This window comes from Mauremys mutica, chromosome 4 (genome assembly GCF_020497125.1).
Source record: "Mauremys mutica isolate MM-2020 ecotype Southern chromosome 4, ASM2049712v1, whole genome shotgun sequence".
Classification (NCBI taxonomy): domain Eukaryota; kingdom Metazoa; phylum Chordata; order Testudines; family Geoemydidae; genus Mauremys; species Mauremys mutica.
The window spans coordinates 132,509,292-132,536,946 of NC_059075.1; the positions used below are offsets into that span (position 1 = coordinate 132,509,292).

Below are 27,655 nucleotides of genomic sequence, written 5' to 3' on the forward strand. Positions count from 1 at the left end.
TACTAGCATGAGCAGAAGGATATAGGAGTTCTATTCCTGCACCGCAACTTCCTTGCTGTGTACCCTGGGCCAAGTCATTTGCTGCTCTATGCCTCAGTTTTCCCATCCGTAAAGAGCCCCTCTGTACAGCCCTTGCAGGTCCCTTTGAGGAAAGGCGTTAGTGAGTTAATTTTTCTTTGTAGGTGGGCTGAACAAGAAAGCTCAGCTCCACGTCCCCAAAGGCTGGGGGCTACTTAGCTCTGTCGCCTCCCGCTCAGAGCCGCATGGTAAGGGGGCGGGGCTGTGAGCTCAGGTCCCGATGGAGCCAGGCTGCTGCAGTGCTGTCCAGGGGCCAGGAAAGCTCCTGGACGCGGCATTCTCTTAGGCTCTGGGAGAGGGGGGAGGTGGGAGTAAGCAGCATGTTAAGCCCCTCTGGGCTGGACACCCTCCTGACAGGCCCCCCCAGCCCTGAGCCCAGCTCCCCACCCAGCCCTGGGCAACAGCAGCGCCACCCCCTGGCAGCGACAGCCCATTGGCACCAACCATCACCATCACCCAGCGACAGCCCATTATGTAATTGCAAATGTATATATACTGTCAAGGTTCCTTCCCCACTCTGAACTTTAGGGTACAGCTGTGGGGACCTGCATGAACACCTCTAAGCTTAACTACCAGCTTAGATCTGGTTTTGCTGCCACCACTCCTAAATACTAACTCCCTTCCCTAGACAGTCTTGAGAGACTTCTTCACCAAGTCCCTGGTGAACACCGATCCAACCCCTTGGATCTTAACACAAGGAGAATTTTACCATCCCTCCTCCTTTCCCCAACCAATTCCTGGTGAGTCCAGATCCAATCCCCTTGGATCTTAAAACAAGGAAAAATCAATCAGGTTCTTAAAAAGAAGGCTTTTAATTAAAGAAAGAAAAGTAAAACTCATCTCTGTAAAATCAGGATGGAAAATAACTTTACAGGATAATCAGATTCATAGAGCCCAGAGGAACCCCCTATAGCCTTAGGTTCAAACTTACAGCAAACAGAGGTAAATCCTCTTAGCAAAAAGGAACATTTACAAGTTGAGAAAAGAAAGTTAAACCTAACACGCCTTGCCTGGCTGTTACTTACAAGTTTGAAATATGAGAGACTTGTTCAGAAAGATTTGGACAGCATGGATTGATGTCCGGTCCCTCTTAGTCCAAAGAGCGAACACCACCAAAACAAAGGGCACAAACAAAAGCCTCCTCCCCGCCCCCAAGATTTGAAAGTATCTTGTCTCCTTATTGGTCCTTTGGGTCAGGTGTCAGCCAGGTTACCTGAGCTACTTAACCCTTTACAGGTAAAAGGATTTTAGTGTCTCTGCCCAGGAGGGATTTTATAGTATTGTACACAGGAGGGCAGTTCCCTTCCCTTTATAGTTTCTAACTGTTAGATTAGCCCACTGCTATCTTCTGGTTTTTGTTTGTTTGCATCTTCCTCTGAAGCATCTGGCACCGGCCACTGTTGGAGAAAGGCTCCTGGACTAGATGGACCTTGGTTCTGATTCCATCTGGCAATTCCTATGTTCTCTTTGCTTTATAGTGTAACCCCCCAAGAGATTACATAGATTCCTGGAGCTCTGTCCGCTGGCAACTCAGGGAGGAGGTGCCGAAGCAAACTCAGAGTCTGCCCAGAAACCAATAGGGAGTGGAGATGCCCCTCCCAGGGAGTTGAGGAGAGGGAGAAGCCATATTGAGGGAGGCTGGGGCGAGCCAGAAAAAAGGCCAAACTGGCTGTGTGGGGAGCTATCACAGCCGATCCATCCACCAGGTCGCCTCCCTTTTCTCTCTCAGAAGGAGGTAAGTTAGCCCTGACCTGCTCACTGAGGAGAGGCTGGAAATGCCTCCTGTTGGTGGGCATGAAAGATGGCGATGAAATATAAAGGGCTACTTCCAGATGTCGCCATTCAAACAAACGTCTCTTGACACTGATGGGAGTTTGCTTGACTAAAGCTCCAGGCTTTGACCCTTTGAGTTCAGTGGGAATTGCTGGCAGCCATAGCCTAGAAATCTGGCCAGAGCACCACAATGGGAGCTGCTGAGCACTGAGCTAGTTGGGTCAACCTGGCCCAGATTGCAGGTCCTGTTGGGCTCTTGTGAATCTGGCCCTGAGCTCTTTGGAAAACGTGGTCTGCGGATTTCCAGGAGAGCTGTGGGCACTCACCCACCCTGAGGAGTCAGCCTGCAGACTTGGCATTGCACCTTTTCTCTTAATTTATTTTATTTTGCAATGCTTTGTTTAAAATAAAGTTCTGGGCCAGTATAGAGCTGGCTCAAGGGGCCTGCAATGTATAGCTGAGTGGTTACATTGCAGCAAATACTTTGGTGATTTTAATGAAATAATACTAAAGAGCTGACTGTAATCTAGCACTTTTCATCTTTAGTTCTGAAAGCGCTTGAGAAAGCACAGTATCATTATCCCCATTTTACAGGTGGGGAAACTGAGGCACAGAGAGGGATGTGACTTGCCCACGATCTCCCAGCAAGCCAGTGGTAGAGGTGGGAATAGAACCCAAATCTCCTAAGTGCTCTATCCACCAGGTTGCACTGAGGACGCCAACAGCTGTGAGACTGCTAGACTATGTTATTGAGATTAAAATAATGAGGAGGCCGAGCCAAGGGTTTAGGCACCCTAATGTCATTAATTATTCGGTAAACGCAATTATATTTAATCTCACCACCATTAAAATCAGTTCCACAGGAACTCGAGCAATCAACCACCTGTCCTCTTCACTGTTTCTAAAAGGGGACTAGGGTGGCCTCCCTTTAAAGCTGGCAGGTCTCTCAGTTCAGGAGCTCTGGAGCATGGCCTGTCATTGATTAAGGGGGCTGGGAGCCCTTCTCTGCACTCGAGGGTTGGGGGAGGTGGAACATGGTGAAGAGCACGTAGGATCATGGGGGACATAACCAAGTTTTGGTTTAGTAGGAATCTTGGTGAGATGGGGTTACAGAGTGTGTGTGTGAGTGTGGGATGCAGGTACAGTGTGTGTGAGAGAGAGAGAGAGAGAGAGAGAGAGAGATGGGTTTAGTGTGTGTGTGAGTGCGCACGCTGATCAACTCTCCTCCTTAGGTGTTCCACATGACGACGTCCCCCGCACATGATGTTTTAGCCTGATCCTTTTCTTTTCCAGCACAGGCTTGAGTTCGCTGCGCTTCATCCCTAACACAAGCCCTGCCGACGTCTCTCCTAGCTTGCCTTTCTACTCTGCAACACTCCTTCAGTTTCCTTGGCCAGCGACGTTGCCTGTGGAGAAAACATGATCATCTTGTGCCCGGGGGGGGTCTGTGGCATGTCCCCCAAGGTTGGGGCCACTGTAGCTGCTGTCTACATGATCCTAGTGACCAACATGTACCTGATCTTCGAGATTGGCCACTTGGAACGAGCAATGACGGACATGGCACAAATCAAGCCCTTCAACTTGACCAAAGTGGGGAAGATGCTGCCGTATTGCTACTATACAGCCATCACGCTGGCCGTGATGAGCTACCCGGTGTGCGTCTTCCTCATCTACTCAGTCCACAAGCGGCTCTACATGGGCATGTTCGCCTATGTCGCATGGATCACCTTCTATGATCTGGCTAACTGCCTCATCGTGGCTGTGGCTTACCAGGTCTCCAAAGAAGCCTGGTTTCCCCTCAGCTCCCTGGAGTGGTTTGGGCTGGCCACCAGGATCCCCATGGATTGCTTCTGGCTCGCCTTCGTTGTCACGTATGCCCTGATGATTATTGAAAGCAAAGGGCAAGGAAGGATGTCGCTCAGGATGAGGCGGATCTCTAGGAACGTGTCAGAACCGCCCAGGTTTAGGTTGGGCTCCACTGCTAGGAAAGGCGTGTGAGGGGAGGTATCGGAGCAGTACGTTGGGCCCCTTTTTCGTATATTTCCTACTGATGGAGATGAAAGCCCATTACCCATGTAATCTCCTTCCTCTGTTGTGTAATTCAGTGTTTCTCTTGCTGTTGCTGCATTTTCCAGGCTGTGAGTTCAAGTCCTGAATAAATACCCCAAAAGCCCATAATTTATATTTGTGTTTTAGGTTTTTTCCCTGGGTTTTATTTTGCATCAGGAAGCCACAGGGCATGGGAGTCAGCAGAACTGGGTCTATCCACAGCTCTGCTACCGAGTCACCAAATGACCTTGAGCAAGTCATGTCATCTCCCCCTACCTCTGTTTTCTCATCTGTAAAATGGAGAGAAAGATATTGCTGTATAGTCTATATGTAAGGCCCTTGAATCTCGAGGGATGAAAAGCTTGACATAAGACCAGATTTTGAAAGATACTTAGGCATTGTGGGGCTCAGCGTTGCAACACCTAACTGATTTAGGAGCCTAGCTCTCATTTTCAAAATGGATTTAGGTGCTTGGGACAGCTGTAAGTTATGATCAGGGTATCGTAAGAGCCCTGTAGCAGATGCTGCTGAGAGGATGCATTCAAGTAGACCATGCCGCAGATCTTTGGCATCCAGCTTAACTAAATAGTTGCATGGTTGCCATGTAAGAGTAAACAAATACAGCACCACCCTACTGACGTAACTACAGCAGCTCCTCTATGTAGGACGTAGGCTGCCACAAAGCTATTTACATCACTTCCCAGAAGCCCTCACTTTTGAGCAGCACCTCCTGTGGGATAGTGTTGGAACTGGAGCTTAGCAGCTCAATTGCACATTGTGGGCAATAGCCAGGCAGAGTGAGGTTAGCGAACACAGGTGCAAGCCCAGACTGCAGGTGCACCTTGCTTTGCAGAATAGCCTCTCTAATAAAGCACAGGAACCTCTGGGGCTGCCAAAGGGGAGAATAGTGCCAATAGGTTTTGTTGCATCTCTGTTGCCCATCAGGGCTCTTGACACTGAGTTGGGGACGTTCCCCACTTAGCTGCCAAGATTTTGGAACAACTGAAGAGACTGGCTTCCAGAAAATCCAGCCCAGTGCATGCTGGGGCAGGACTTCGGAATTATTACCTGGTGCTGGCAGAGCCTCCAGCTATCCACCTAAGCTCAAGCCCATTCTACCCCCCGTGTCTAAGATCGTGTGGCTAACACTAGCCTCCACCAGTACCAAGACGTCCACACTGCTATTTTCTAGGGTGCTCCCAGCTGCAGTGTAAACATACCCATTTAGGTGCCATGGACTTCCCAGGGCTTCAGCACATGTTTAAATGTTTTTCTGAACCAGGCTCTTAGATGGATTTAACGCCCAACCTCAGTGAGAGTTATGCCTACCTGACAAAGGGCCGAATTAGGCTCTGTTCTCTCCTTGGTACTTTGTGCCATTTGGATATTATGTCTCCCTGACAGCATTTCCCTCCTACTGAGCTGGCCTGGCCGGGAAATAGACATAAGCTGCAGCAGGAAGCATAGTGACTATCACGGCATCGGTCCCTGCGGGGCTTGACACTCTGATCTTACTTGGCCTTTCTGTGGTGAGGTTTCTAAGAAGTGGAGTAGCAGTTGAGCAGTGTTTACGGGAAGGAGGGAGAGCCTGCACTCTGTGGGGAGCACTTTGCTGTGATACTGTAACTGCGCCCGGCTAAATTTCACTCACTGCGAGACTCATTTGCTGCTATAAACGTGTGCGATGGACTTTCTCGAAATAAGGAGCTATAAAGTTTGTTTTGGTCTAGCACAAGCGGCTCTGAGCAGGAGGTGCTCAGGCCATATCTCCTTACCATGCAGCTCTGAGTGGGAGGAGCTCAGCCCTGGCCCCTTACCACGTGGCTTCAAGTGGGAGGAGCTCAGGCCCCACCTGAGCCATGCTGCTTTAGCTCTGTCCAGGGCCACTCCTGGAGGCGGCGCGCTGAGGGAAGGCAGAGGCCGGAGGGAGCCTCCGACATTCTCGTGGGGGCCTCTGCGTGACCGGGGCCTGGGGCAAATTGCCCCACTTGTCCCCCCCTCTGGGTGGCCCTACCCAAGCCCAGCAAGACAAGGTAAAGGGGGCCCAGGCTGGCAGAACAGGCGGGCTCAGTGGTATCCCGGTACATCAGGTGGCACCTCAAAGGGGCTGGAAATTGAAAGTAGACAAATTCAAACTGGAAATGTACGTTATTAACAGAGATAGTAATAGACCATTGGAACAACTGAGCAAGGGGCATGGTGGGTGACCTATTGTAACTCAAGGCAGGACATTTTTAAGATGCTTTAGTTTAAACAGGAATGATTTGGGGGCAGGTCTCTGGCCTGTGTTATACAGAAGGTCACAGTGGTCCCATCTGGCCTTAGAATCCATGCATCTTCCGGAGAAGGGCGGATGGTGCATGTGGACAGGGCACTAGCTGACAGGTCAGAGGAGGGCTCTTAGTACCTGTTCATTGCTCGTGAGAAAGGCGTTGATGTAATCCAGGGCCTCTTTCTCCTCCGAGTCTGGCCTCATAAAGCAGGAGGCGTTACAAGGGGATGGTGAATCTGATCAAAGACAGAGCGGTGGTAATACCTGGGGCTGCCAAGCTGCAGGCTGGGTGACAGAGATCTTAGAGAAAACCCTTACCCCCTCACTCCCGCCCCAGCAGGGGAGCAGCCCCGATGCACAGCAGGGTCTGGCACAGTGATTCCTGGATTCCCCACATCTTTGCTACCAGCCCAGCAAAGATCCAGTCAGAGTCCTGGTTCCCAACAGCCACCCCACTTCCCCACCCAGCATGCAGGCTCAGTCTGGGGATTTGGGGAGCGCCACACCTGGAAGGAGGGATGATGTCAGGCCATGAGTGGTGTCTCAACTCTCCAGGCCATTGCTGGAGGGGGCAGAGGGACTGGCAGTGAATTGGTCTGCTCCGGAACAGGTTAGCCTGTATATGACCCATTTTTTCCCTGATGCCGGTTGAGATTTTGTGGGGCTGTCTTTGAAAGGTTCAAAAACCAAATACAGAAATGACTGAATCTGGCTTTTAGTAACAGCCTAACCCTAGAACTAGTGTGCAAAATCGACTCCCTCACCTAGGCTGGGCTGTAAGGACCAGGACTTAGGAGAACCCAGGTTTGGTTCCTGGCTCTGCAAGACTCCCTGGGTGACTGTGGTCGAGTCACTTAGCCTCTCTGTGCCCGAGTTCCATGTCTGTACAATGGGGATAGAAATCCTTCCTTCGTGTGTCTAGCCTGTAAGCTCTAGGGCAGGGACCATCTCTTACTGTGCCTGGAAAGCCCCCAGCACAAGCCCTCATTGCAGACAGGCCCTCGAAGTGCTATTCGAACAATAATACACTTGATTTAATTGGGGTCAACGTGTTGTGTAGAGAACTTTCCACGGATGATATCTGCTAATAAAAACCATCCCCTGAGATCTGGGGTACAAGGAAGCAGCTGCTTATGTTGCAGGTAGCCAGCCCCACTGTCCGTGATCTTAGCTGGCTGTGCAAAGGCTTTGAGGCTTTAACATGTCATCTGGAGGCAGGGGCGCTGGAAGACTTTTTATAGTGGAGGTGCTTCACCCCCCCACTTACCCCTATCCACACACCCCTCCACCATTAGAGTTGGAGTCAGGAGCAGGGCCATGGCTCCAGGAGGCGTGGGGGGGCAGTGTGGATGGGGAAAGGGGACTGAGGCTGGGGCCACAGCTGGGGGTTGGCACAGGGCCAGCAGCTGGGACCCTGTGTGTGGGGCCAGGAGCAGAGCCCTGCGTAAAACCTGGGAGTGCTGCAGCACCCCTAGTTCCCGTGCCTCTTTCTGCAGGGGAGGCGGACGTTGTTTTGGAAATGGCTTGTTGGGTCACTGGAGGGTGTTTCGTAAAGCAGCTCCTCCTTTCACACAGGTGGGGAAACTCCACGAGGTAGACAGAGACCTCATCACCAAGGCCATCGCCGTGCTAAAACACCTCCTAGCCGGCATGGACAGGCAGAGCGCCAGCCGCGCGGCTGTGCAAGTGGCTGAGCAACTCCTGCCATTGTTTGATTATGTAAGGCCTGGCAGCTCACAGGAGACCGTTCAAACTGCAGACATGTGAATGGGGGTTGGGGGGTGGGCTAGCAGGGCCTGTGCTATCCTCCTAGCCAGAAAACGGATGGTCATAAATGACGTGGGCCCATTCCCGCCTTCCTCTGCTACCACATTCTCCATGAGAGCACATGGCAGAAAGGATGGGAACCCTGGTATCCTGCAGGCCTACTGACCAGGATGAGGGCAGCCTGGGGACAAGACTCCCCTTGGGGAAGGACGTGCATTCCTGAGCCTGCATGCAGCGAGGGGGCCTCTGCGGCACAGGGTGCTGCAATGCTCTTGCTGGCTTCCAGGGTGACAAGTGATGGTACCCTGGTGAAAATCTGCCCCTCCTTTCCCTGGCCAGGAATCCCACAGCTGGCCTGTCAGCTCCATAAGGAAATGGCTCCGTCTGTAGGTTCTGTAGCTACTGCCCTCTCCTCTCCTCTTCATTCTAATGGCAGGGCAGCGTCAAAGGACGGGAAAGTTCTTCTCAGGTCTTTAGTACCCACAAACTAGCCCCCGCCGGCGCATTCACCAGACTGATGTTCAGTCCCACACTGGGTGGCGAGATCCAGCAAGCGGGCAGGAGAAAGGGGCCCATCCATTACTGCCTTCCAGGGGTAATGCCCCAGTGGGGGCTCCTGGAGGGACTCCCCAGCTCTCATAACGGTAAATCCTACTCTCAACCCTCCCGAACTCTGCTGGGACCCTGCCGCTCTTTATTTAGTAGTGGCACAGACCTGGCTAAAGCTGTTCCCAGGGTCTCCTGGATCCCCAGCTGGCCAAAGAGACAGGGCAACCCAGACCGAGGATGCAGGCTCTCTCCCTGGGGTGAGCCGTTTAAACCAAACCCCTTTCGGGCCCGAGGGGAACAGAACAGGTTCTTTATGGGGCAGGGGTTAAATCCAAACAGTGTTAATGAACACAACGCCCATCACTAGGGAAAGGCAAACAGGCCTCAACAACTGGAGGGAAGACCAGAGAAGTGCCAATTCAACTTCTGCCTGTGCCCACTGCAGTGCAGCCCTGATGCCTCCAGACCCCTCCCATGTGTTTGTGCACAGCCTGCCCTGCTGTTCTGAGCTGACCCCTCGCCCCACCCCAAGCCCCTGGAGGCTGGGTGGCTTCCAGTCATGGCTTCCAAGGCCCCCTATCTGGGAGCTCCTGCACATTTACCACCCCTTGGCCCTGGTTAAATCCACCCCAGGTCCCTGTGCGTGGCCTGAACAAACACCAGTGTAGGAATTAGCCCCCCCAGGCCTGGCCCCCTTGGCCCGGCTAGAGGGCCGCTGTGGGTCAACACCAGTGTGATCTGGGCCTGCAAAGCGGGTGGACAAACTACACCCCCCCTTCGCTCTTTGAATCTTTCCTCATCGCTCCCTCTCTGCCGCCCCTGTCCTGGCGCTGCTCCACCCTGAACATTTCCCCTTGGCTGACACAGGCGGGTGCTGATGTCAGTGCACCCAGAGCTGGCTGTGAGAGCCCAGGGGCAGTCTCACCCCAGCTTACTGCTCTCCCTGGCCAAGAAGTTACCAGGCCAGCCCCTCAGCTGGTGGAAATCTGCATCTCTATTGCCTTCAATGGCGCTATGCCCATGAGACTCTGGCCCCAGCTGTGGCTGTATGGCACAGTGAGCGCTGACCCTGCTGGGTGAGAATGACTGTCACAGCATCTCCTCCCCACATCGTCTCTTGCAGGTGTCCAGCAAGCTCTGAGTGCTCTCCATCACCCTCTTTAAAGACCTGCTGGAGCTTGTAAGGGGGCTTAACAGGAGGCAGATGAAGGATCATGTGCTCCAGAACGTGGTCCCACTGCTCCTCCTTGTGCATGATGAGCGTCCCAGCGGGTCCCAGGTGAAGCCACGAGCTGGAGCCTGCGCCTGAGACCCTTACAGAGCAACCAGTAATTTGTTTTGGGGGGACAACATGTGATACCCCCCCTTTAAAGGGTCTGGCCAGCACAGGGCAGGTGTTCAATGCTGTGACAATCAGATGCTCAAAATCACTTGAACGTTGAGTCCAGTAGCGCCATTACCATGGCGCCCTACCAACAGCTGAGTCTTCCCTGCATCCTTTGAGCCCAACACTCCCCACTGCAGCCAGGCTGAGAGATTGGGTGGGGCGAGGGGTCGCCTCACCACTCCTACAGCCACTGCCCTCTGCACGCTTCCCTGGCTGTGGTGATGGGAAGAGCACAACCCTGGCTATATCCCTACCAGGAGCAGGGCTACTCAGCCTCCAGATGGTGCTCAAGACCCAATGTGCCCTTAGCCAAGCGGCCCGGACAGCCTGTACTAGCCATGACGTGACCAAGCCTCCTCCCCCCCATGCCTGTGCACATGCTAGCGCTCATGGCCCCCATCACTTGGGACACAAATGCCACCAGAGCTGATGAATTCATCCTCCTACGCCCCATGAGGTGGGGAACTGAGGTGCAGCATTAGGCCTAGTGCCTCAAAAGTATTGAACACCCATGGGCATTAGGCAGCTAAATCCCTTTGCAGGCCTGGGCCTAAGCAACTGCCCTGAGTTCCCACAGGGAGAGATGAGAATTAAATCAGGTCTCCAGCCATTGCCTTAGCCACACCGCCGCTCTTCCGCGAGCAGCCAGGGCAGGGAAGCGTTCAGCACGCATGGCCTCCCTGGCCTCCGGGTAACTAGGCTAGTGGCTTCCAGCTCCCATAACTGTGTCCGGCTCACCCCAGCCCCTCTTGTTTTGCAGGTGTGTTGGGAGACCCTCAGCAGTGCCGCCCAGTTCCTGAGGTGGCACCAGCTCAGTGGCCTCATCCAGCACAAGGAAACCTGGCGAAGCTGTGACTGCCTGGTGAGGGAGCCCTAGGGCCATTCACTGCACGGCCCTCGCTGGCAGAAGTGAGGGACTCGGTGGATAGGGCACCCCACCATTGCCCGGCTCTGTGCCCACACTAAGCCCCAGCCCCGGGACCACACCTGGCCCTGGGTGTGGTCCCTCTGTGTGATCCCCCCAGCACAGGAAGGAGGGGCGAAAGCAGGGTGTGCGCTCCACACACCTGGAATCCGGCCCACGGGACAGAAAAGGCTTTAATACCCTTGTTCTCCCTTGTTCTGGCTCCTAGGTGACGCGCTACAAGGGGAGAGCCAACAACTTCCTGTGCCAGACCATGGCCTTCCTGGAGAACCCACAGGCTCCAATTAGGGAAGCGGCCATCAGGTTCCTAGGTAACCACAGAGCAGAGGGGTCCCTTTAGCAGAGGGGCTGGATTCGGTCCCAGGCTCTCCTCAGACGCTACCAGCAGCAAGAAGAAACCCCTGGGCTCCTGATTGAATAATGAAGACACAGAAGTGTCAGAAACCTGCAGGAGCAAGCTCACCCCAAACTGCCCTGATCGGCTGATGGGACCCCTCTAACCCCACTGCTGCCCATTCAGTCCCCATTCCCCCCCCCAATGCCCCGCCATGGGCTCTTGGTAGCGGACCCTCAAGGCGCTGTGCTCTCCTTTGGCAACCAGCCCTGTAGCCATCCCTGGGGACTCGCCCTTTCCCCTGGGGACTCAGGAGCGTGTCCTGGCCAGCGAGGGGCAGGGGAAAGTGACCGCTGCTTGGAGGGTGACAGGCACTTTGACACCTTCGCCGAGGACGTGGGGATGTGCTATCATGATCTCTGCCATCTGGGTTTCCATCTACAGCTGTTCACACTCAAAATGCAGGACAGGGGTAAGGTTAGCCTATCACCAAAAGAACCTTAATGTAAAGCAGTGCTCCTGCCAGTGCCCGTGGCAGATCCCCCATTCGAAGGGTGTGATCATTTCTGCCCTGACATGGATGAGGCCAGTTTCTAGTGTCCTGGTGTTAGGGGGCACTGTGCTCCGTATCCTACATATTCCCCCAGCTTCCAGGCCCCCTGCCAGGCATTAGGGGGTGCTGTGCTCTGTACCCTACACCCCCCATCTCTCAGCCCCCCTGCCAGGTGTTAGAGGACGCTGTGCTCTGTATCCTACGCATCTCCCAGCCCCCCTGCCCAGCGTTAGGGGTTTTGTGCTCTGTACCTTACATGTCCCCAGCCTCCCTGCTCAGCATTAGGGGCGCTGTGCCCTGTATCCTGTGCATCTCCCAGCCTCCTGCCCAGTGTTAAGGGGGGCTGTGCTCTGTACCCTACACATCCCCCGTCTCCCAGCCCCTCTGCTCAGCGTTAGGGGGAGCTATGCTCTGTACCCTACACATCCCCCGTCTCCCAGCTCCCGTGCCTGGTGTTAGACAGTTTCTAGTGTCTGTAAACGTACTGAATATTCCAGAGTCTATCAGCGCACGCTGGGTGCAACAGCTGTGGGTATCGACAGGGCCTGATGCTGGAACCTGACCTGAAGGTGGGATTGGCCACTATTCTGGTGGTTAGGACACAGGCAGGTAGTAGAGGGGCTCTGCTTTGGGACCCAATTCTGCCTTTCTGTTCAGCCGCATCCCCTCTAATGAGGCTGAACCTGTCCATCTCCCCAGACTCACCACCGCACAGGACTTGGGGGCACCTGCTGGCAAAGTGGCCTCAATCCCCACCTTACAGGCAGGGATCATTCAGCCGGCGATAGCCCTTCTCTCGAGCTCCGAGAGCCTGTGTGTCATGGCTTCCTGCAGGGGTTCAGGGCTAGCAACTGCCTGGGTGGAGAACAGGCCCTGGCTAGGTAGAGGCTCAAACCAGTGAGTGGCAGTTTAGATCCCCAGCGAGCTGTAGGGGTGAAACACGAGGCGGGGGGGAACCAACCCCAGCCAGTTCCTATAAACCTTGCCCCTGAGGTCTCAGTAGAAATAGGGATGTTCACCTGGAAGCACGCAGGTGTGAAGGACTGGAGAGGGAGGTGGCGGATGTGCCCTTTTGACGCCTGTGCCTGTGCGCAGGGGAGAGGTGGGGGCGCAGGCTCCGGTCCATGGTACTGCTGGCAAACGTCTGTGACTCGCATGCCCTGGGTGCACACGCCCCTACAGTGGAACGTCTACAGGCTCAGCACAGCCTGAAAAACGCCAGCTCCTGTGTAAGGGAAGTCACCAGTTTTCTACAAGAGCTGGAAATCGACACTGGATAAGCCAGGAACTCCTGATCGACACTTTCGTCTCTCCAGGAGTCCGACCCATCTAGTGCAGAGAACTGGGGGGGACAAAGACTGAGCTGAAGCTAGATTCATGCTCTCCAGGATGCCGGGGCGCCCTCATGCTCTAGCTGAAGGCAGCCTGGGAGTTCCCAGCATTGCCCTCCTGACGTTTGTCTCTGGGAGCCCTTGCCCTGCAGCCTGGCCTGTCTGTTCTCAGGGGCCGTGTGCTGCCAGGTGCACATGCCCAGCGTGGACTCCCTTGTTTAATGCCAGGGGACAGCAACTGGGAAGGAAATGTACTGCCATGCCAAGCCTGGGAATGGGCTGGTGATAAGGCCCTGGGGTGACTGGCATGTCAGTTCCCAGCGGGGCCGGGAGCCAAGTGCCGCCTGGAGCCAGGAAAGAGTTGGCGGAAGAGCCCGCAGCAGCAGCAGGAGCTGTGTGTGCCTCAGCCCTTCCATGCCGGTGAGTGGCACCTCCTGGGTGGGCACTTCCACCTCCTGGCCCAACCGGGAGCTCCTTCCCCACCAGCGGGGACAGAGGGGCCGCTCTGCTCCTGGGGAAGATGGCAGCTGCTTCCCTCAGGCTCTGGGGCCACCTGCAGAGCCTTCTTCCTGAACATCCTCAGGAGCCTGGCCATCCTGGAACGCAGCCTAATAGGGGAAGGGATACGTGTCGCGTTGGCCTGCGGTTCCCAGGGGTCGTCCCTCAATGCATACTGGGATTTAATAGTACAGTTTTATTTTGGTTATTATTATTGTGATTTTTTTAAGCTTTTTAGAGTTAGCTTTACTCTAAACCTAGATTTTTTAAATTTGTTTTTGGATATTGAAACAGGCGTTTTTTTTTAAATAATGTAGACGTAATTTTATTTCAGTCTGACAGGACAGCCACCCAGAATCCAGAGTTTGAACACCATTATGGATTTTAAACTGTCCATCATTAACAATAATGTCATTTTCTAAAGGGGTTATTGATCGTGGTTGAAGATGAGTTTTCCACTTGTGAATTATGACTTGGCAGGGACCATTGATAATTTGGTAGTTGTTGTAGAGTTTTCTGCACCCCTATGTCCAACATCTAGTGTTTTTCTTGGTCTTTAGTATTTAGCATATGAAGCTTTTATATTACAACTGTATTCTGATATTGGCTCCAGGAGGAAGCCACCCACACTGCCAGAGCTGTGCCATGCCCTGGCAAAGTGTCCTTACCTCCCCAACCCTGGCTGTGTTTTTGTACCCCAGGGGCCTGCTGTCCTGGTGCCAGTCCCAGAACCACAGGTCTTCGAACTCATGGATGGTCAGGCCTGGGAAAGAGAGAGACACACATATTTGTCATTCTGGTTGCAGTGCTTGTGTCCTTCCAATCCCATTGGTGGCTGCACAGTGGGCAGAGTCCTCGCTGTGTGCCCGGCCCAACAGAATTGCAGGGGGTGGTGTAGAACACAGAAAGAGATAGAGAGAGACTCATCCTCCAGCCGGGGTCAGTCTGAGAGAAATTGGCTGGGGTCCCAGTCTCACTTGTCTAGCGGGTGCCATTTCCCAGCTGGGTTCCTTACCCTTCTGGTGCAGCAGCAGCTGGTAGAGCCGGTAAACCCCCTCCCTGGCCTGCCGGCTGATGCCTTGGCTGGGTCACCGATGAACAGAGCCAGCTGTGCCACGTGGTGACTCATCCTGAGGAATTCGGCTGAATTCTAATGGAAGGGAGAGGGGACTCCATCAGCATTTTCCTGTCAGCTCCCAGTCCCTGCCTGGGCCTGGACTCTCCTTCCCCTCAGCCCCTCTGCAGGAGATGCTAGAGGATAGGTGCTAGAGCTAGATCCCCAATCTTCAGCCCCAGCAATCCCTGCCTTCAGCTGCTCCTCCAGCACCAGCCATTCCCCAACCATCGGCCCTGGGAGACCCCTGCCCCTCCCATGTCTCTGTCCACTCTCCTCTCCACCACAGCTGCCTTGCAGCAGTGCGGCTCCAGTGTGTCCTGCCCTCTCTGCTGGCAGCGAGACACGCGGGGTGGATGGCGTGCAGGAACACGAGCTGCTGGGCCTCATCCTGTGCCCACCAGGAGTGGGGTTAGGGGAGAGAGACCCAGTTAGCCAGGGACCTCCCTGCCCCAGCCACACCAGCTACAGGACTTAGGCCTGAATGGGGGATCGTGGGGACCCACCCATTGTCCAAATCACCCACGACTCCTACACAAGCAGGGTCAGGAACTGGGACAGTGCCTGTTGGGGGAGGAGACCCTGGCTGGTGTGTGAAAAACACCCCCATCTTGGGGGTCCCAGATCATGGAGGACAAAGGTTCCCATTAGGGGTGATGGCTCATGAGGGCCAAGACTCTCTGCTGGGGGTCAGGGTGCTGGGAAGGAGCAGGACAATCTCGGTTCCAGCACAGCTCGGCCATGGAGCTGCTCTCTGATGTTTTTGAGAGCAGCCTCCTCTGTGACCACATCGACCCATTCCTCCTCATCCTCTGAGTCCCTGGTGGTCCCTGCACCAGGGAGAGAAGGGGACAGGGTGACTTCTGCTGCCACCTGGGGGAAGGACGTAGCATGGTGGGACAATGTTCCCCCATCCGACCTCCAGGACCTAGGGCAGATCAGGGCTCACACTTCCCCCTCTCAGTGATGTCATCAGCCCCCAACTCCTTCAGGAGCCCATAGCAAAGAGACCCCTCACACTGTCCTGGACTCCCTGGGTGGGTGTCTCCCTCACCCACCCCCTGCCCAATGGAGCACCAAGGACCAAAGTGGCAGCGTCTAGTGTAAGTGGGGTTCACGTGGCTCGGGCCAGAAACCTGGGCTGGAGACCTGCCCCCATAGCACTGGTCGAGGGCCGGGGCCCAGGGTTTTCACAGCCCCCTCTTCACCCCTCCCTGAGCCCAGCCTGGCTCCTCACCCGGAACAAAGCAGAAGCATCCGTCGGCCATGCTGCTGCCTGAGTCCCAGGCACTGCTGCTGTCCCGAGCTGCTGGTGCTGGGACAGGGATCCTCCGCCTCCTGCCCTGGGAAGGCTAGAAGGTCCTCAGTGACCGGGCAGGGCGATGCCTCCTGTTGGAAATCAGGTCTGGGCTCCTGGGGCCGCTGCTGCCCACACAACAAGCCCCAGAGCCACCCTGCCCGGTTCTGCTCCTGGGCTGGGTCCTGCCTGCCCAGCCACATCCTGGCCCAGCTCCATTTTGGCCTGGCTGGTGTCTCTCCCACCTTGGCGCTTGTGCCGGGAGTGGGTTTTCTCCGCCAGAAGGCTGGGCACTTCCACCTCCTGGCCCGACCGGGAGCTCCTTCCCCACCAGCGGGGACATCTAGTGTTTTTCTTGGTCTTTAGTATTTAGCATATGAAGCTTTTATATTACAACTGTATTCATAGTCTGGTCATCACAGATTCTAGCTGCTTCCTAACTGCACTGAGCAGCCTCGTGATGCAGCGTTCCCTGGCAGGGAAAACCCAGGCCAGGAATAGTGACTCAGCAAGGTCCTCTGTAGGAGTCCAATCTAATAGGACATGATGTTGATGGGTCTGTCCTCTGACTCCAGTGGGCTTTGGGTCAAGCTCCATAATTCTCCAAGGACTTTCCCCGCTGTTCCCTTAAGAACACCAGTCCTCCAATTCCCTTAAGAACACCAGTCCTCCAATTCCCTTAAGAACACCAGTCCTCCAATTTACCATGATACCTCTGAATTTTAGCTCTGTCCTCTAAAGAGTTGGCAACTCCTCCTAGCTTCTTGTTATCTGCAAACGTGACCAGTCTGCTCTCTCTACCTACATCCAGGTCATTAATAAAGACATTAGACAACAATATTGTAGTCCAGCCAGAACACACATAGTAGGCAAGCTAAATCACATCTCCAGCACAACTGTCTGTTACAGCCAGCTCTCCTCTGATGCAGTGAAAAGAGCATTATGAAATTGTTCTATTCCTATCTACTTCTTTGAGAAGGCTAAAGATGCTGATGTTATTGCCATAGGTTATGCTATTCACTGTCTGTGCTTAACTCGAGAACATTTAGTGCAAGGGATAGATGTTGTTGTGCAATTCAGTGGAGACCCTGACCGTGTTTTAAAGAACATGACCAAACTGGACATTGCCTGCTTGCAGTGCTATATTGACTGAATGGTCCACAGAAAAAGTTACAGAACCCTGCTTAAGAAAAAGACTATTTGTAAGAAATCTAAAAGGATTAAGTTAGGGAATGGTGAGGGGATAAACATGCAATATTGTCAGGGTTCCCTCCCCACTCTGAACTCTGGGATACAGATATGGGGACCCACATGTAAGACCCCCTCAGCTTATTTCTACCAGCTTAAGTTTAAAAACTTCCCCAAGTCACAAATTCTTCTTTGTTCTTGGACAGTATTGTTGCCACCACCACCAAGTGAGTTAGACAAAGATTCAGGAAAAGGACATTTGGAGTTCCTGTTTCCCCAAAATATCCCCCCAAACCCCTACACCCCCTTTCCTGGGGAGGCTTGAGAATAATATACCAACCAAATAGATAAACAAGGTGAACACAGACCAGACCCTTAGCTTTTTAGGACACTAAAAACCAATAGGTTCTTAAAAGCAGAACTTTATTATAAAGAAAAAAAAGTTAAAGAAGCACCTCTGTAAAATCAGGATGGAAGGTAATTTTACAGGGTAATAAGATTTAAAACACAGAGGATTCCCCTCTAGGCAAAACTTCAAAGTTACAAAAAACAGGAATAAACCACCTTAGCCTAGGGAAAATTCACAAGCTAAAACAAAAGATAATCTAACACATTTCTTAATTTTTGTAATCTAGATGCTTATTTCAGGTAGGGTTTTATGAGAGGGTTTCTTTTTCTGCCCTAGTCTCTCTTTGTCCCGGAGAAAACAACAAAGAAACACACACAAAGAACCTTCCCCCACAGATTTGAAAGGATCTTCTTTCCTTATTGGTCCTTTTGGTCAGGTGACAACCAGGTTATTTGAGCTTCTTAACCCTTACAGGTAAAGGAGGGATTTTATGCTACCCTTAGCTGTATGTTTATGACAAATATAAAACTTGGTAGCTGTAAATAATAAAAAAAAATCTATTGAAAAGGGCTTTGTGACTATCTGTGTTTCTGTTAGAATGTCTTAGTGGCCCTTAAGTGAGCTAAAAGTTGTAAAGGACCATCTTGGTTTGTTTTCAAGGAGCTGTCTGTCTTTTAAATTAAAAAAAAATAGTTTGTGAGAGCCTAGCTCTAGCTCAAAAAGCTGAAATGTATGTTGTAGAATCATGGGGGGGACCCCCTAAAAATCTGTTTACAATTTAAAAAAACAGGGATAATTTAGACGTGTTTGAGTACAATAGAGCTGATCCACCCTGTTGAACTGGGTGAGGATGGTGAGCTTTGATTAATATGAAATGAAATAAAACCTCTGAAGTTCACAGATGCTATTGGACAGTTTAAGTTGGTTGTACTCTAGTAGACAGTTTAACTATAACCCCAGGAGTTGGTAGAATTCTATTGGACAGTTTAACCCCCAGGAGTTAGTTAAACACTATTGGACAGTTTAAATCAGGGGTTCTCAAACTGGGGATCGGGACCTTTCAGGGGTCGTGAGCTGCCAGCCTCCATCCCAAACCCAGCTTCGCCTCCAGCATTTATAATAGTGTTAAATATATAAAAAAGTGTTTTTAATTTATAAGGGGGGGGAGTCAGACTCAGAGGCTTGCTATGTGAAAAGGGGTCACCAGTACAAAAGTTTGAGAACCACTGGTTTAAATATAACCCATGAGTTGGTTGAACGCTATGGGTCTCTTTCTAGCAACTCAAAGTCATTAAAATAATATATTTACAAAATAAACAAGGGTCTAATCAAAATCTGAAATGTTTCAAGGGTTCACAGACCTCCACAATACTTTAGAACAAGCGTTTGCGCTAAAGAAAATCAAACATGTAAAAGCTCTGGGTATTTCTAGGGTGCTTACTATGGTTGTGATACACCCATTTTATTTCAAAAACAACCCCCAAATTTTAAGCATGAAAGAAAGATGCTTAAAAAACAAACAAGCCCCAGACATTCATTGATATATGCAAGGGGCCCCACACTTGGGAATGGGTACAGTAATGTTAAGGATTGTTGTGTATGGTGATTTAATGTTTAATACTGTAAGAAGGCCCCAAAGAAAAATGTATTTTAACTACAAGAAAAAAAATTAGCCAAAAGCAGCCCAGTTGTGCAGACAACGTAATTCCCCCTGCCCAGATCACAAAAGGGAATGTTAGGGGAGGAGGGCCTAAAGTCCTTAAGTATCTATTAATTCAGAGTTGTGATGATCGAATCTACCTGCTAACTACAGACTTTTGAAATCTGTTTGAAACAAAGAGTTAGGCTGGTGTAAAAATCTCAGTTTTTTGGAGACAGTTTCTGTTGAAAGAGGACAATCTTGAACTGAATTTCTGCTGGACTGCAAGAGGAGGTGTGCTCCCTGTTTTTAACTTTGAAAATATATATTACATAATGTCACTCTTTGGCCATTCTGTCCTTACTAAATAACGGCACCAATCTTATTACAGTGTGATCTGTTGTCTTTGTGTAAAATATACCCATTTAGAACAAAAAGCTGAAATATATGTTGTAGAATCATGGGGGGGGGACCTCCCTAAAAATCTATTTACCCTTTAAAAAAAACAGGGCTGGTTCAGATATGTTTGAGTACAATAGAGCTGACCCACTCTGTTGAACTGAATGGTTTTAACGACAATCCCAGGTCATAGCCAAAGTGACTGAGATAAACCAACATTGTTGCCATCGGGGTTAATGGTATAAGTGATCAGTAATTAAATTTGATGGGTGTATGCCCACAGTAAGAGAGGAGAGGTGAGTGAGTGAGGATGGTGAGCTTTGATTAATATGCAACTGAAATAAAACCTCAGGAGACAGCAGAAGCTATTAGACAGTTTAACTATAACCCAGGAGTTGGTTCAATTCTATTGGATAGTTTAAATATGACCCCAGGAGTTGGTTGAAAGCTATTGGACAGTTTAAATAGGACCCCAGGAGTTGGTTGAAAGCTATTGGACAGTTTAAATAGGACCCCAGGAGTTGGTTGAAAGCTATGGACACTGGAAATATAACCCAAGGGTTGGTCGAATGCTATGGGTCACTCTTTCTAGCAACTCAAAGTCATTAAAATAATAATTTACAAAAATAAACATGGGTCTAACCCAAAACTGAAATGTTTCCAGGGTTCACAGACCTCCACAATACTTTAGAACAAGCGTTTGCGCTAAAGAAAATCAAACATGTAAAAGCTCTGGGTATTTGTAGGGTGCTTACTATGGTTGTGATACACCCATTTTATTTCAAAAACAGCCCCCAAATATTAAGCATGAAAGAAACATGTTTAAAAAACAAACAAACAATCCCCAAGACATTCGTTGATATCTGCAAGGGGCCCCACACTTGGGAATTGGTAGAGTAACGTTAAGGATTGTTGTGTATGGTGATTTAATGTTTAATACTGTAAGACCCCCAAAGAAAAATGTTTTAACTAAAAGAAAAAAAAAATAGCCAAAAGCAGCCCAGTTATGCAGACAACTTAATTCCTCCTCCCCAGATCACAAAGGTGAATGTTAAGGGAGAGTAGGGTGACCTGATGTCCCAATTTTATAGGGACAGTCCTGATTTAGGGGTCTTTTTCATATATAGGCTCCTGTTACCCCCCCCCACCCTGATTTTTCACGCTTGCTGTCTAGTCACCCTACTCTCCCCGAAAATGGAGAGGCCAAAAATGGTTTTTAAAAGCAGTTTCGTTTTTATTCTGGAAAAAAATAGTTTTGTTTTTTTAAATGGGGTTATTTGTCTTCTTAGAAGAGTTGGCTTTAATGTTTAAATGGCTAGCGATTCAGGGGCCCAAGCTAGAGAGACGTGTGGGTGTTTAAAAAGGCTTTCGGGGTCCCCACACCGTAGGTTGGCAACGTGCAGCCCCCTCACCTCAGGGTTGACTCCCCCCAACGGGTCTCCGCGCGCTGCAGAGTCTGGGCCCAGGCAGGGCAGCTCTGCACGTTGCCTCCGTCCCCATCCCACACCAGCCCTGACCCTGCTGCCAGCCCATTGGCCGGGAACAGCAGCCAATGCCAGCTGTGGAGGGCGTTGCCGGAGCTGCCTGGCCACGCCTCCACAGCAGGGAGCCGCAGGCCGAAAGCAGGAGGAGCCTCTCACTGTCAGACAGACGCAGCCCTGGGGGTGGGGGAGCAGCAATGGGCACCCGGGGGTGACGTTAAATACAAAGTTCAGAGGGGGTTTCCTTGGGGGGGCTATAGCAACCCACACAGAGCAGACCTGGGCTGCAGCTGGCTCTGTCCATCACTCTCCCCCACCCCACAGAGACCCACACAACCCTCTGCCCCCCAAAAAGACCCCCACTGGCCCCTGTGCCCCCATCACCCCTCACCAGAGAGCCTCTGCTTCTGCCTCCAGTGACACCTCCCCTCCCCCTCTGCTCCCTACAATCTCCCCCTTTGCCTTCCCCCTTCTCCCAAGTCCTTTGGCCGGAATGCTCCCAACCACCAGGGCTAATGGGAGCTCCATCTGTAGCAGGGTGCCTGCTTGCAGATGCAGACCTCCCTGGCTGTTACTCAACAGCCCAGGGAGGGGGAGCAACAGGTGAGCAAGCCCCTGTCATCATCATTGCAGGCCCAGCAATTCTCTGGGTATTTAATTTAACTTAGGCAAGTAATTCAGTCTTCTCTTTCTTTCCAGACAGTTTGTGAGGCTTATAAGCTGGGGTCTGGAGCCATCTCTAGGACTTCTGGTTCTTTTAATGGGGGCTTCCTCCCGTCCCTCTTGCTCTGCTTCGGCCTGTGGCCAGCTTCCCCCCATCCTACTCTGTCAATGAGACTCAGCTGTGGAGGGTCTGAAGGGGGGGATTTAGTCTCAATAGGGCCTTGCCTTCTCTGCTGAGGCTGCTGACCAGGCGGCCTGAGTTGCTGCCAGTTGTGGTGCTTGTGTGAGGTGAATACCAGGCTGCTGGGAGTTGGGCTGAGCTCCACCAAACTCATGTCACACAGGAATGGGGAGCTGGGCTCAGAAAGCTGGATCCTGGCTCCCTTTGCTGATTGGTCCCTTTCCTCAGCTTGCTGACTATTTATTGAGTGAATAGCCAGTCCCCACAGGCAGCAGGTGGCATTTCATCCCCTTCCTCAGTCTGTGTATTGCCCTATATTTGTCCTGGTTGGCTCATGCCTTCCTCTATGTGCGTCATTGGCACATGCTAGCGGGACTCCATAGCTATCATTTTAGAGTGACATTCGCCCGAGGCCTTGGCACTACTTAAGTCCTCAAAATAGGCCTTAAGGGCAGGACTTTCCGACACGTTTGCACACTGGGGATTGGGCACTGCTGAAATCTGACCCTTACTTAGGTGTCTGAAGGAGCTCATTGGAAAACCATGTCCCAGCTGCAGGTGCTGAGTCCTTGACTATCTGTCCTTGCATTCATTTGCCGATCTAGCCCCATGCGGGCCCTCTGCCCTGGGGTGCATTTCACCTTTCATGGGAAAACCAGGATCTGGGCAGAATAAAACCTTAAAGTCAAACTTTTCCTCTCCTGCCCCGCTGCAAGATGGCAAGTAAAGGGTTAAAACCTCAGCACCACCTTCCTTTGGGGGGCACTAATTGGGATGCTGGCTTAGCCCATCAGGGAGGAGGGGAATGTCTTGTAACTAGGGCTGATTTCATCTGAGTCGTTCCCAAACAATTTCCCCAAGGAACAAAGCCTGTGGGGCCAATCTGTGGAGAAGCCAGAGGTAAAATTCCCTCTGATATGAAAAGGAATCTTTCCACAGACTTCAGTGGGAGTTGGGGCAGACCCTGAGCACTTAGACTAGATTTTCAAGCATGTCCACTGATTCAGGGTGGCTCAGTTCCTCGGGCCACAGTAAGTAGGCCTGATTTGCAGAGATGCTGACTATTTGCAGCCCCCCTTGGCTTCTGCTGCACTTATGCTTCATGCTTCTGAAAATCAGGCACCAGGGTGTCCCAAACCTGGAGGTGCCCCAAGTCGGTGGGCACTTTAGAAAACATTGACCTTTGGACTCCCCGTGCCAGAGTTTCCCCCTCTGCAAACGGGGACTAGTGATATTGATCTGACCTCCTGCTGATTGTGAAGTTGTGAGGTTTAGTGCGTTCATGTTTTGCAAAGGGTTATGAGTGCCTCTGTGTTGTCTCTTGGTGATTTGTGTTATGGTGCATTGTGAGTTTGCTAACCAGATGGAAGAGAAAGCTGGGCTCCAGCTGCAAAAGCTGGTTGCAGATTTTGATCAGCCTAATCTTTTGCGGGGGGGGGGATGCGTTTTGATCTTAAGTCTTTTCCAGCCCATTATAAAGAGAGGGGCCATTTATGAGAGTGAGATGCCAACTGCCAGACGTTGAGGATTTGGAGGCGGGGGGCAGTGACTCAGGCTGACCTCTATGTAAGACATCACAATGATGATTGCTGCTAGTGCCTGTGAGCCCCGTCACGGATCAGGACCTGTCCCATTAGGAACATGGCACGTTAGAAATAAGGCATGCATTTGTTAAAATGCGGGTGATTAACCCTTGGCACAAACGGCCAAGGGATGGGGTGGATTTTCCATCTCTTGATGTTGTCCAATCAGACCTAGGTGCCTTCTGGAAGACATGCTTTAGACAAACACAAGTTGGGCTCAGTACAAGAGTAACTGCAATTCTCTGGGCAGTGATTCCCAACTAGGGATCTGCAGCCCCCTGGGTAGCCGTGAGCAGTTTATAAGGGGATCTGCCCCAGGCAGAGGGACTCGGGGGAGGGAGCGCTACCTCCACCCCTTTACTCACCTCAGCGGGCCACCCGGCCTGTGGGTCAGCACCAGCAACGAGTTTCACACCGAGTAAGTAAAACAAAAATAATATTCTAGTTTTTTTATTTTTGTACCTCTGTGGCACAGATGGGCCGGGGAGTTTTTAGAGCATGTTGTGGGGGCCTCAGAAAGAAAAAAGTTGAGAACTCACGATAGAGAGGTCAGACTAGGTCAGGGGTTCTCAAACTGGGGGTTGGGACCCCTCAGGAGGTTGCGAGGTTATTACATGGGGGGTTGCAAGCTGTCAGCCTCCACCCCAAACCCTGCTTTGCCGCCAGCATTTATAATGGTTTTACATATATATAAAAAGTGTTTTTAATTTATAAGGGGGGGGGATCACACTCCGAGACTTGCTATCTGAAAGGGGTCACCGGTACAAAAGTTTGAGATCCAGTGGACTGGGTAATCTAATGGTCCCCTCTGACTTTAAAGGCTATGGAAGTATGAAACTCTGAACCTTTCTGTTCTAATAGGACTCAAGAGACAGCACGCAGGCCCCCCACTTTGCCCCTGCCTTGGAGGGGCTGATCTCGCTGCAGCTGGGAGCTACAAAATTAACCTTCAGTTTTCACTTGGCTTTAAGTTCCTTCCCCTGTTTGGCTGGGCACAGGAGGGAGAACTGATTCTTGTCCCTTCACTCTCAGTCTTGTTCAGAATCTAAAGTTGGCCTTTGTCGTTGGCCAACTTCCAGCTGGGAGGCTCCTGCTGGCACCAAGGGGGTGACTGGTTCAGGAGAAAAGAGAAGCTCTGTAAGGTGTATAATGCAGAGTGGTGTAGGTGGCCTGGCTTCTTACCAGCTGTAGAATTGTACTGCCCTCTGGTGTTAGCATGTCCCATGTAGACACAGAAACAAAGAGACAGATTTTCATGAGCTCAGTGCTTGGCTCTTCTGAAAATCTGACCCCAGTCATGTCTGCTGAGCCCTAGAAAATCTGATCCTAGGAATCCCTGTCTAACTTTAAAAAAGACACTTCCTCGCCTCACTTGAATGTTAAAGAGAAACACTGGGGGCCATTCTCCTTCACCTCACACCTTGTGTAAATCATTCCGGCTCACGCACAGTGGGCAAACAATGTAAGCAACGCAGCCTGCCAGCAGTTTATACTGACTTTCTGCTCACGTAGTCCTGGTGTAAGTGACCATGCATGGTGCAGGGAAATGGAGAATCAGACCCATTCTCTTCTTGAATTTTTACACAAATAATAGTATTTTGCCCACCTAGAACACCTTCCTTCTCAGGGCCTCACAGCACTTTTGAGAGTATTGAAGGAATCCTCTAGACTCCTCTGGGCACAGGTCTGTACTATTATCCCCACTTTACAGATGGGGAAACTGAGGCACAAGGCGGGGAAGTGACTTGCCCACAGTCAGACGGACAAGTTGACACTTGAGTTTTAACCTTGAATAAATTGATTGCTAATTATCTCACGCAATTAATATATGTCTGCACAGGCTAGTTTGAATGCTCCCCAAATACATGTTCCAGAATTGCAAATGTTTGTTTACCGCAGAGTTTGTTATCAGCCTGTAACAAAAGTTTAGGGCAGTGATACTCAGACCTCAGTAGTTCAGGAGCCAAATTAACGATCAACATTACCCAAAAGAGCCACAGTCATGTGAATGATGGGGAAATATATATATTATTCTTACAGCAAATAAGTTAATAACTTAGTGCAAGTCAATAACTCAGTTGGTTAATAACATAGTAAAAGCATCCTGACTGGTTAATAACTTAGATTGGCTAATAATTCAGTCACACAGTGGTTTAACATCATGTGCTGCAAAGAGCCGCAGGAGACCCATTAAAGAATCACCTGTGGCTCGCAAGCCTCAGTCCGAGTCTCACTGGTTTAGGGAGGGTCCAGACTGGCTTGGCAAAGGTCTTAGCTACCTTGAGTGACTCAAAGGAACAAACTCGAGGCCAGCGCACAGATGATGGTTATGACAGAGAGCCCAGGAGGCCCAGCGTCCAGCTCTTTGCTTTAGCAGCCAAACCACCCCTTAGTAAAGGGTTAAAAATAGTACCTGGTAGGCACCTGACCTGAGGACCAATCAGGGAAGAGAATTTGAAATTTCTAGGAGGGAACTTTTTCCCTCTGTTGCTGTGTGTTTTGTCTTTAGCTGTCTGGAGTTACAAGAGTCCAGACGATTTAATCAAGTCTCTCAAGTTCCACCTTTCTGAACTAATTTCTTCTAGCCAAGATAGTGAGTATTAGAAAGATACGTTGTGTCTTAAACTAATGATCCTATGTTTGCAATTCTGTGTGTTTGTTATTGATTATTCTTAATTCTGCTTGTACTGGTTGTACTGAGAAGGAGAGGGGATTCTCTCCAGAACTTAGCAAGGTTATACCCTATGAGTGTCCAGCTTGGACTCATAGAGATTCTGTATTTTCTTGTTTTTCTTTTAATAAATTCTTTCTATAAAGATTTGATTAAATCCCTCTACTGTGAATACAGGGGAGGGGCTAAGACGGTCTCTCTCGGTGGTGAGACAGCTTATCTCCGGGCAGAGAGGGGAGGGGGAAGGTTCCTCCTCTGTGAGTTGATCTGTGTTCCCCAGGGAGTGTCTTTGGAGGGAGACAGGGGGAAAACAGGGGTGTCCCGGCCCACGTAATTGACCGAGGTGGTGGCAGCAAAGGGGAGACCTACCCTAGGATTTTGGGGTGGGGGAAGACATGCGGGTCCTCACCTTGAAACCCCCCAGTTTCAAGTGAGGGTAGACTCTGACAATTGTATGATAGGGTCCATTTTCAAAGGAGCTCAGCTTCCATTTAGACACCCAAAAGCAGAGGCCATGGTTCTCAATGGGAGCTGCCAGGCGCTGAGCACATCTGCAAAGCTAGCCCCCTCCTTAGATGTCTACACGGAAGCTGAGCTCTCAGGAAACTTTGGCACCAATTGTGAGTGCTGCAGGCTTGAAAAGCTGGCGAATAATGCAGCCAGGCCAGGGACAGCGTTAAGGGTGCCTGGGAAACGTTCACTTTGACATGCCCCGGCGTTGGGTGCCTGGCTTTGCAGCGTTTGTGTTCTCTTCATGGACACAGAGATTGTAATGCAATGTTTAAGGTGTTGGGTTTTGTTGTTGTTGTTCTGAGAGAGGGAGAGAGGAAAAGAAAATTGAGACAGAAAAGAAATTCCATAATGTGGAACTACTTGCTGGACAATGGTAAAGTGTAGTGTCCTGGACAAAGGTCTTGATCCGAAGTCATCAGAGAAGAAGGATGGTCCAGTCTAGGAACTGGCCTCTCTGCTCAAGTCCCTGTTAGCGGGCATGGCTGGCAATTGTTGCATCCTCGCTGGAGGCAGCCAGAGCCACGTAGGAACTGCCAGGATAAAGTCAGCACCCCAGCAAGTTCCTTGGGGCTGGCAAGCTTTTGCTGCAGGATCCCATGCACAGCCTCTAACTTCACTCCTCCCGTAGAGCAGAAAGCCTTCTTCCCTTCCCTCAACAGCAGATTCAGCACAAGTGGAGTAAACCCCCTGGCTGATCAGCTCCTTGGAGAAGCAGCCACAAAGCCCACACCCACCTAAAAACTAAACGCCAGCAGCTCTATAGTCGGTACTCGCACCCCTGCTCCGCAGGATGGGGTGAGGAGATCAACACGTCACTCGTATCACACATTCACATTCAGAAGATTTTTCCCCCTTTAGAAAAAAAAGGGGAGTGCATGGAGCATTGGGTGTTGGGGGAGGTATGGCTCTGCTTGTTTTTTAACCTTGGCAATAGCAGCAATGGAAAGTTCCTTCCTGCTTTTGGTGGATAACTCTTTGGAGATCTCAACTGTGTAGTGTGAAGTGTCTCTTCCTTCCCTACTCCTCAATGGAAAGGTGTGGGATCTTCAACAAAGATGTCC

At 51.1% G+C, this 27,655-nt stretch overlaps 1 protein-coding gene across 1 annotated transcript; it reads left to right on the forward strand.

The window, feature by feature from the left end:
- Positions 1–3,270: 3,270 nt before the first annotated feature.
- Positions 3,271–3,908, forward strand: LOC123369843 (transmembrane protein 217-like). Its single transcript, XM_045015860.1, has one exon. It carries the CDS (start codon positions 3,271–3,273, stop codon positions 3,847–3,849), a length of 579 nt encoding a protein of 192 aa, XP_044871795.1. The 3' UTR covers positions 3,850–3,908.
- Positions 3,909–27,655: the final 23,747 nt, after the last annotated feature.

Coding starts and splice junctions, on each gene's coding strand:
- LOC123369843 (XM_045015860.1), top strand. CDS start 3,271: ATGATCATCTTGTGCCCGGGGGGGGTCTGTGGCATGTCCCCCAAGGTT.